General features: G+C 40.4%; 1 protein-coding gene across 5 annotated transcripts in view; it reads left to right on the forward strand.

The window, feature by feature from the left end:
* The window catches only part of st18 (ST18 C2H2C-type zinc finger transcription factor), a 51,762-nt gene extending 42,117 nt beyond the window's left edge, over positions 1 to 9,645 (forward strand). For 3 of the 5 annotated variants that reach the window (XM_019879212.1, XM_019879214.1, XM_019879217.1), the window contains 9 exons: positions 910 to 972; positions 2,578 to 2,646; positions 2,849 to 2,911; positions 4,060 to 4,140; positions 6,584 to 6,808; positions 6,883 to 6,971; positions 8,768 to 8,871; positions 8,962 to 9,108; positions 9,210 to 9,645. In XM_019879212.1, coding sequence (XP_019734771.1) covers positions 910 to 972; positions 2,578 to 2,646; positions 2,849 to 2,911; positions 4,060 to 4,140; positions 6,584 to 6,808; positions 6,883 to 6,971; positions 8,768 to 8,871; positions 8,962 to 9,108; positions 9,210 to 9,350 — 982 coding nt within the window. In that variant the 3' untranslated portion in view covers positions 9,351 to 9,645. The remainder of the gene's footprint in view (positions 1 to 909; positions 973 to 2,577; positions 2,647 to 2,848; positions 2,912 to 4,059; positions 4,141 to 6,583; positions 6,809 to 6,882; positions 6,972 to 8,767; positions 8,872 to 8,961; positions 9,109 to 9,209) is intronic. The other 2 variants (XM_019879215.1, XM_019879216.1) reach the window with 1 other exon arrangement.
* Positions 9,646 to 10,708: the final 1,063 nt, after the last annotated feature.

A 10,708-nucleotide genomic window follows, 5' to 3' on the forward strand; every position in this document is an offset into this window, starting at 1 on the left:
TGTGCGGCCCCACTTGTTTCAACACGACATTCTGATTAATATTGTGTTTGTGGAATATGAATTAAGCATCAAAATCCACCTGTATTTGTCCATCTGAGGGGGCGGCCTTGGCGGCACTATGATGTCATTTTTAGTGGACTGCAAGGAGCAAAATGGCCGCCCCCTGAGATGGCTAAAAACGGCTGGATTTTACTGCTTAACTCATATCCCACAAACAGTATTAATCAGAATGCTGTGTTTCAACAAGTGGGGCCGCGTAGGACATATTCTTATCAAGAAAATGTTTGACTTGATTTCTCTAATTTCGAAAATGTCATTCTTTTCTTATTCCAACTTGATTTGTGTACAAATGTGACATCATTCTTGACAAATTACAACTCTTTAGTTATGGCCTTCCAACTTTATTGTTGTAAAGTTGCCACATTTTTTTTCTCTTCAAACTGCATCTTACACTTGATATGACAATTTGACTCCAGCAACACGTCAAGTAAAATCCGGCATGAGGCAAATAGCAGGCGAGTGTGGGCCTTGTGGGCCTCACGTCACGTTGTAACTGGTATGTCCGCAGGTTCATGTGGCCTGAGAGGAAATGTGTCACTTTGGGAAGTGAGTTTTTTTTTTTTTTTTTTTTTCTTTGCGCCTCTGCTAGTTGGACTGCATGCTCTGCAGAGCCGTGACCAGCGTCAGTAGGACCCTATAGTTCCGGACCCTCACTGACACTAGCCGACGCCATTAAACAAACATGAGGAATTTCTTACTAAATGTACTAACCCCCACGCCACTCCACCAGCCTGCTCCCTCTTCCTCCTCCTCCTCCTCTTCCTCCCCGTTAATGCCCATGGGAAGCTTCTCCCGATCGGCGGGAAGTCATCCTAATCTGTGTATGAAATGTTGTGTGCCCTCCCGCAGCTGTCCGACCCCGGGCTGTGACGGCAGCGGCCACGTGACGGGGAATTATGCATCGCATCGGAGGTAGCGTAATTAATCTCTCTCTCATTAGCATCGTCTGCCACCTCGCACGAGACACCGGGCGGCGGCTGCACTTTCAAAAGCGTGTGACCAAAAAAAAATAAAATAAAATAATAGGCAAAAACACTTTTTTTTGAGTAATATTATAATTTTATTCTATTAAAATGACAACTGTATTCTCTTAAAACAATGTAAACTCATTTGAATCTCCCTGAATGTCTCTCGGCGTTATTATTTTTAAATCTTTTTTTTTTTTTTAATTTTGGAATAGTCTGACCTTATTTATTTCAATCTATGAAATTAAAACTATGGCTTTACCTATGAAAAATTCTGCTTTATTGTTGTAGTATTACAACTAATATCTTTAAATGGTGACTTTGTTCTTCAACTTCTAAGACTTTTTTCTGGGCATGATGACTTTTTTGTAGTCATCATGTAATCATACTAAAAAAACGATTTTCCGGTATTTAAACTGTATTCTCATATTAGAACTTTATTAGTCTCAAATCAGAATTTTTTGATCGCAGAATTTTTTACCTAATGTCACAAGTACATTGTTGGAAAATTGACTTCAATTTTAATATTTTGACATAAGTCGAATAAAGCGACAGCTATTTTAATCACCAAAAATGTCACTTGTTTGTCCTGTTTTTTCTTTTTCCTGATAAAGTTTTGAAGAATTGCTGTATTGTTGTAAAATTGCAACATAAAACATTCTTCATTTTCTTAATTTTTTTCTTGTGATCATTGGACATTGTGAAGTTCATCTGCGACTCAATCCCAAATTGAAAAAGATGACTTTTGCCCTCGCGGTCCTCACAAAATGTTGACCTTGTACAAAAAAAAAAAAAAAAAATTAAATTAAAAGACTTTTCTTTTGATTATTTCAATTTGGTAAAACCATAACTATTTTGTTCAGTAACATTTCACTAATGTGACTTTATTTGCCCTTTTTTGCTCTTTCCTCATAAAATGTTCACTCTTCAAAAATCAACATGGCTCTTGTAAAATCGCAAGCTTGAGCTTTAATACCTGAAAGGCATGACTTTTCTTGTGATTTGACTTATCTTTGGGTAAACTCCCACTATGTTGGTAAATAACGTTTCACTATAGCTGGACTTTATTTGCCTATTTTTTCTTCTTTTTTTTTCTTTCTTTCTTTATCTTTTCGCTTTTTACTCAAATAGACAACTTTGTTGCTGTAAAACTGCAACGCATGGCATTATCTTAAAATTGTGGCTTTTCTTGCTGTATGACTTTAAGCAAAACTACAAGTTTCCTAAATAAGGTTTGACTAAGATGACTTTGTCCACCCCCCGCCATCTACTAATTTGGTAGGATGACTTTTGGTCAAGTAAAATTTCCCATTGCTGTCGCTTTTAAAAAACCATCCAGGCCGATGAAAACAACTACAGCTGACTGTGGGCAACCCACGGGGATTGAAAAAAACAAACAAACAAACAAACACCAAAAAAAGCCCAAAATACGAGCGCTTTGTGAATATTTGCAAACAAATAAAAGCATGTGCGCGCGTTTAAGATGCTTTAATGCAGCGGTGTGATCAAAGAGTTCACTGAGATGACTGTTAGCTCTTTATCCTCACCGCAGCGTGTCTGGATGTCCCCTGGCTGACAAGACACTCAAGTCGCTGATGGCAGCCAACTCTCAGGAACTCAAGTACGTATTTAAAACACGGCCATTGTTGTTCTTGTTGTTGTTGTTGGAGGATTTGACACCTCAGAACAAGCTGGTTCTGCTCCGCCCCTTGCTTCTCTAGGATGCATATTTCTACGCACTTAAGGGATGAGTTTCTTTGGCATTTGCAGCGATGGCGGTGGCTATTTGCATGATGAGCATGATGTGTGTCTCGGCTGTGCAGGTGCCCGACACCTGGTTGTGATGGATCGGGACACGTGACGGGGAACTACGCGTCGCACAGAAGGTAGCCATGGCTGAGGGGCGGCGGGAACGCGAATAGCAACCGCTGAACACATTTGTCAGATGCGTGACATTGGAGCAGACGGTGAAAGTCTCACTCTGTGTTGCAAACACGCTGTACTTTTTCCATTTCTGGTCTTGGGTTGTTTTCTTTTTTTTAAATTGATTTATTCGGTGGAGACCTCTTATTATCTTATATCTAATATGATTAAATAAATCAAAACATTTCTATTCATGAATTCGCTACTCTGTGTGTTTGTGTGTGGCGCATGGCTGAGCAACTCAACAACTTGACTGAGCAAAGAAGCATGTTCCACTTATCAAAAGTTAGCCTTGTTGACTAACACTAGCCAACAAAACTGAGCGCATCTCTGCTTATAATTTGGCTTAGACATGGGTTGGAACGACAACAGGGGTGATGTGGGCGTCGCTCCATGGTAATGTTGCAGGCGCTGGAGTCCAGGTGCTGCTTGAAAGGGGTTTTGGAGCTTTGCTCAGCCTCGCTGATCATGTTATGGCCCAAGAAGTTAACTATGGGCGTGATTATGACATAAATTTGTTCGAATGCATAGACAAAAAAAACGGAAATACGAAAAGAAAATGCCGTACTTCCGCACTATAAGGCGCACCTAAAAGCAGTCAATTTTCTCAAAAGCCGACAGTGTTCCTTATAATCAGATGCGCCTTATATACGGATAAATATTCTGATACCTTGGATATAGTATTTTAAATCTTATGAAAATCACTTTGTTCCAGCTGCAGAGGTTGTGAAAATGCTATATAAATAAAGCTGTATTGTATTGTATTGTATTGTATTGTATTGTATTGTATTGTATTGTATTGTATTGTATTCTAGTGGATGCATAATGCAACCTGAGCCACTGTTGTAGCTTCTATTCTATGCACCTTATAATGCGGTGCGCCCTATATATGAAAACATTTTTAAAATAGGCCATTCAGTGAAGATTTGCCTTATGCTCCGAAGCGCCTTATAGTGCAGAAAATACGGTACTTGTTTAATTTCACAGCTGATGAATGGACAGGCACTCGTCAGATCCGACTGTTTATATACAAGTTATGAAAAGAGGAGCCTCCACTTCTCATATGTCCCCTTTAAATGTTCAATTGTGCTGTGCTGTTCTTCTTTCACAGCCTGTCAGGGTGTCCACGTGCCAGAAAAGGAGGTTTAAAGCTCACCCCAAGCAAGGAGGACAAAGATGAGCAAGAGCTTAAGTAAGACATTTCTCTCTTTAGTCGCTCTTACTTTGCTGGCTGTCACAAAAAAAGCGAGGTAGCAGCCTTCGTATACCTGCAGGCCATCAAGTTGCACAAAAAAAAAATCAGCAGCTTTTGTACTCACATTAGTGAATTACTTTCCTAGGATTAGTACGCTGTGATGTGTTTTGTGGGATTTGAAAGAGAATATCAGGCTTATCACTCGCTCGCTGGCTCTCTCTCTTTTGCTTTCTCTCTCTCCCGCTTTGAGTGCTTTCTTTGTAATTATGTGAAGAAAACGTCGCCAGCGGCCTCATCATCCAAAACAATAATGTAATTGACATGTGAGCCTTTGTGGACGTGTACATCTGGATGCTGAGTTTTTTTTTTTGTTTTTTTTTTTAATTACTAATGCATCAGCTTATAGGCATTAAACGGGTATGGATCTCATACACATTAAGAGAGGAGGGAGGGGTGTCGGTGCCCAGATGGCACGGCCTTTTTGGGTCTACCTGTGGTTGGTCAAATACAAAATGTGGACCGTGATTCCCTTTGCTTTACATTTAGTTTGAAAGTACAACACTCAGCCTCTCTTTGGCTGAATTGCTCACAATTTGCCAAACTGTGGCCTGTTGTCAAATTGGCTGCCACAGGAGCTCGTGCTCACAACTTCCATGTTTGCTTGACCCCCACCCTAAATGTCTGAAATGGCAGGAATTACAGTTTATTTTCCTTATTATAATATTAATACCTGCAATGACTTTTATTGTTTCAATTATTATGTAGGGCTGCCCGGTGGACCAGTGGTTAGCGCGTCAGCCTCACAGTGCAGAGGTCACGGGTTTGATCCTGGCCCCGGCCTTCCTGTGTGGAGTTTTCATGTTCTCCCCGGGCCTGCGTGGGTTTTCTCCGGGTACTCCGGTTTCCTCCCACATTCCAAAAACATGCATGACAGGCTGATCGAACACTCTAAATTGTCACTAGGTGTGATTGTGGGCGTGGATGGTTGTTCGTCTGTGTGTGCCCTGTGATTGGCTGGCAACCGGTTCAGGATGTCCCCCGCCTACTGCCCAAAGACAGCTGCGATAGGTTCCGTCACCCCCCGCAACCCTTGTGAGGACAAAGTGGATCGGAAAATGAATGAAAGAATGCTTACGTTATTCTCATGAGCCTGAATACTTTTCGACTTTTAGGGTTTCAAATGTTTTCATGAAAAACAAAAAACATGTTTTTGCCATTTTCTCTTTTATTGTATTACTTTATGCTTCATGCAAATGCTACTTTCTTCCCCACAAATTTACAGCCTTGTGTCCTAAAATCTTTCTCATGAAAATGCTAAAATGATGTGTTTTGTGTGGCCGTTGCACCCCTATTCTGCACTCTGCACCCCACCCATCCTTTTTATCAGTCGTAGCACACAGGGGCAGACAATTTGTCCAACTCACTACTGAACTGCACAGTGGCATGTAACAAAACAACAGCAACATATCAAGCCTGTAAAAGCAACTCTTGATGAAATTTTCCGTCGGCGCGCTCCCATTAAAGTTCAGCGTGGATTAGTTACTTCCACTTAATGCGATTATTTGAGTCCATTTCCAGTTTTGGCCACTTCTTTTTTTTTTTTTTTTTTAATCAGCATTTGGCTGGATTAATCAACTTAATGGTCAACACATCTTCCGGTCCAGTTATTGAAAGAGATTGTTTTAATGATCTCAGACCCCGTTTTGCTCACATACATACATACATACACACATATATACAGGTGTGTGTGTATACATATATATATATATATATATATATATATATATATATATATAAATGTTCTCTTATCTTGTCTTATCTTTTATGCGTATATTGGAATCTTGTCATGGAGAGGCATGCACTGAAAGCATAGAAATGAAATAAATTGACCCAAAGAAAAAAGAGGGGGAAAAAAACATTGTTAACCAAAAGTTCTTTCTTTTTTCTGGATCTGGACACAAATTCTGTAATATTACCACGGCACTCTTTTCAAACTTGCAAAGGACCTCCTCAAAAGATGGGACTTACTTTACATACCATAATATTGCAAATGTTTTCTGTGGAAATAATTTTAGCGTGTGAATTTATAACTTTATTCTTTCTAAAATAGCAATTTTTGTTGTTGTAGTTATTTTCCAGTATGATTTTTATTTTACTTTCCCTCGACAGAATATACAGTTTTTCTGTTGTTGTATTTTTGGTCCAGCCTTGTGTCAAGTTGACTAGAAATCAGATGTTGTTGTTGTGTCATCATTCTCATAAAGAAGCAAACAAAGGTGGGACGATAAACACCCCGGACTGGTTGCCAGGTAGACCCATGGTCAACTTAGTGTCTTCAATAAACATCATGGACATGTTTTTAAAACGTGGAAAGAAGCTGACCAAATGTTTTATCACTCCCCCCAAAAAATTCCAACATGCATGGTTGTTTTTCCATCAGGTGTCCGGTTTTTGGCTGCGAGGGGCAGGGCCACATATCGGGCAAGTACACGTCTCATCGCAGCGCCAGCAGTTGTCCGCTGGCCGCTAGGAGACAGAAGGAGGCCTCCTCCCTCAACGGGCTGCCCTTCGCCTGGAAGAGCAACAAGCAGGAGTTGCCTCACTGCCCTCTGCCCGGCTGCAACGGCCTCGGTCACGCCAACAATGTGTTTGCCACGCACAGAAGGTGAGGCTCACCTTCACGTCACAATACCATGTGCATCGGCTTCATGCTAAATTGCCCTGTCTTGAATCGAAAAGCTTGTCAGGATGTCCGCTGAATGCGCAAAGTATCAAGAAAAAGCACTCGGAAGAGGAGATGATGACCATCAAACTGAAGGCCAGCAGCGGTAAGTTTTTCCTTTTACATGGAAAAAAAATGGTGGGTGAATTTACTCAATTTCATTTCATCAAGTGGTTGCACAAAATAAAATCCTCTGTATCTAGATACATTTTTAAAATGGATGTATAGTCTGCTTAAAGAAAACATCTGTCTGGATTCGTTGATTTTATTTCATGCAACCATTCAAAGAAATAAAATTGAGCAAATGATGCACTATTTTTTCAGTCTAGGAGCATGTTCACATTTGCGCACACACGCAACATTACGTACACTTGACCAGGTCTGCACTCCTTCACGCCGAGCTTCTCCTCTCCTATAAAAAGGTATTGTCTTTTGTAGGAACCGACCAATTTCATCATCCCATCTATACTCCTTTAAAATCAGTAAAAATCGGCCAATTTTTGGCCATCTTTTCCTCACACAATAACACATTACAACACAAAACAAAGATAATGGAATGAAACAATGACTGCAAAATAAAAAAACAAACCAATTTGTGCCAATTTTCTCTCTGTCGTGAAATTAAACTAATGCTAAAGGACATAGTATAGCTGACAAGGCAAATTGTTGCACTGCCCTCGACTTTTTGTTTGTTCTATTTTCATACCCAATGCAAGCCTCGCACAGTGTGCGCAAGGGTGGAGCTTTCTTTCTTTTGCTACTTTTGTAGACGAATGCAGTTAGAAATGAGCGTTTGAGCCGTTGTGGGAGTGAACACAGCTGACTTCATTCCCGGCCAATCAGAGAGAGGCTCCCCTCATTCCCTTTAAAGTGAGCGCTCTAATTGTGCCGTAGTCACTCTAATGCTTTTATATATATATATATATATTCACATCTACAATTATTTAGAGGCTTCGATATCACATTTCTAAATAAAATATGATAACCTCCACCACGCATATCAACGGAGCAGAAAATCGGTGTGCCTGCGCCCCGAGCAAGTCCGGCAAAATCGCGCTACTCCACCTGTGCCATAACTTAGATCTGCTTCAAGCTGGTCTTAAGTTTAGTTGACTTTCTGTCACTCAATGGACAGGTGTGTTGGGAGCATGTCATCGAAAACGAAAGGCCCAGTGAGGCGCTGCATGGTCTGCCAAATTTCTAAACACGGGAAACTAGACTTGCCCCAGCACAAAAATGAAACCGCAGCGGTTTTTACACTCAGCGCACATGCACCTCTCTATGAAAATACACCCTGTAACGTCTTTTAATTTAACTTTACTCTTGATTTTGTTTTGATGTAATTTTGCAAACTACACTATATTCACAGAAAATTAGATCCAAAATAAAAAAAATTAAACGATCAACAAAGAAACACGTATAGCGTATCCAAGCACCATTTAAAATGAAGACTTTTCGCAGACATACATCACTTCATTCTGGTACTTGTGTGACTCTCTTAAAATGTCAACTTTGCTTTTATATTTCAAAGGAATTCTATTAAAATGACAACTCTCTGTAATATTACAATATTATTGTTTTTTTTTAGCTCATGTCTTGTAAAATGAAGACTTTATTATGAAAAATAAGACCTCGCAACTCCACTCAGACCGACAACCAGCACACCTGAACTCTGGCTGTTTCTCCTCATGAATTATCTTGGCTCTGGTCCACGTAAAACAATCATTTTCCAGCACCGTTCTATAACCAGCGAACTTTGTACATTGGTATTATTACTGACAACAAATTAAGATCTGATTAAAATATTGTAATTGAAATTGGGTAGATGCAATCATCATGGCAGGAAAACTACTGTTTTGGTTTTTTAAGATGTATTCACCAATCAAAATGTGCTACTTGCAGGCATTGAAAGCAAAGAGGACGGTCAACATTTGGAGCAGGACATTGAGCAACTGAATGAATCCAACATGCAAATGGAGGCGGACATGAAGCAGCTGCAGACGCAGGTAAGCATCAACTCCTTTGTGGAGAAAGGAAAAGCGGACATCTTTTGAACTGGACGGCTCTGCCGCTGTCGTCGTTTTTCTACCCGAAAGCAGATCTCGTCGATGGAGTGCAACCTGAAGAGCATCGAAGAGGAGAACAAGATGATGGAGCAGCACAACGACGGCCTACTCAAGGAGTTGGCTCGCCTCAGCCAAGCGCTCATCAGCAGCCTCACCGACATCCAGCTGCCTCAAATGGTACCGCACACACACACACACACACACACACACACGCACACACACGCGCATGAGCCAGACATTGCATTTGAATAGCAAGCCGTGGTTTTTGCCGTGCGCAGGGGCCCATCAGCGAGCACAACTTCGAAGCCTACGTGAACACGCTGACGGACATGTACAACAAGTCGCAGCGCGAGTATTCGCCCGAGTGCAAGGCCCTGCTGGATAACATCAAGAAGGCCATCAAAGGTATCCACGTTTGAGCTTTGCCGACCGGGCGCACGTGCGACACGTCAATGTCAAAGGCCGCTTTGAGAGACGGCCACGTTTGTACTGCTTTTCACTTTGGTTCCTTTGATCCTGCTGAGATTTCCACTTCTCTTGCACTTCGTTTTCTTTTGATGACAGCTATTTATGATGATGATTCTTATTATCCATGATTATCGATATCCTATTTGTCCATCGCTGTATTTATTATTATGAGCATTATTATCATTTGACTCATGTGTATTTATTTCTAGAGATGTAAATGATTGAGAATCTCCCCTCCACCCCCCCAAAAAAAACAACATTCCAATTTTGTGGCGCACGTGCATTACAGTTAGTTCTTCATTAAAAAAAAGTACTAGTACACCAAAAGTGAACCTATTTTTATTGGAACGTGAATGTATGCTAGATGATGTGACAACACTGCAATGCCACTGTACTGTACCTTTTTCTTTTTTTTTGGTCTTTATTTCAATTTAAACGGCAAAAATGCATAACAAAAAAACACTTTTTCCATTACTATCAAATATAATTATTATAAAACTGCCTTCTGTGCACACACACACACACACACACACACACACACACAGTCACACGCACACAGTCACACGCGCACACACACACACACACACACACACACACACACACAGGTGAGGTGTGCATGTCGTACGTGCCTAAATGTATATGGATCCGTTTTAAAATATTTAAAAAGGAAAAAAAAGACTACAAGTACTCTGTTTTGTTTGTGCTAGGGCAGTATTACGTGAATGGGGTTTCCTTTATTCACAGTACACTTATTTTCGTTTCTATAGCTCAGTAGCTGATTGCAATTATTTCTGATGTGATCCTTTTGCAAGCATTGTGAGGTCAAAGCAAACACAAATGGACTCCTGATTCACATTTTTACAAGTGCTTCAAAAAGCCTTAACACTCCTTCCTTAAGACACTTGCTATATTCTTGTATCGCTTGGGACAGATTTGAAGCTACTTAAAAAAAAATGTTTTACTTTCATCAAATTATGCCATATCCCCCCAAAAAGGTAGAAAAATCAAATACCATGTTGATAAATCAGTTCTTTGCAATTTTGCAATTGACTTTACTTTGAAGCAGGTCTGTGGGCCACGCTAATACCACAAATGTTCATGAGACTGTACATCATAAGATTGATACATTTTGCATCATTTTCCACAAATTTACTTTGGCCCCGGGAGGAGATTTTTAAAAACTGAAAAGGTTTACCAGCCCTGCTTTAAATCTTGAATTTTTTGCTCTCACTTCTGATACCCCACAAACAGCAAAGCACATTTCTGTCAACATGTAGCCAAGCTTACTATTTTCATGAAGAAAAAAAGC

This window comes from Hippocampus comes, unplaced genomic scaffold (genome assembly GCF_001891065.2).
Source record: "Hippocampus comes isolate QL1 unplaced genomic scaffold, H_comes_QL1_v1.1 scaffold85, whole genome shotgun sequence".
Lineage (NCBI taxonomy): Eukaryota > Metazoa > Chordata > Actinopteri > Syngnathiformes > Syngnathidae > Hippocampus > Hippocampus comes.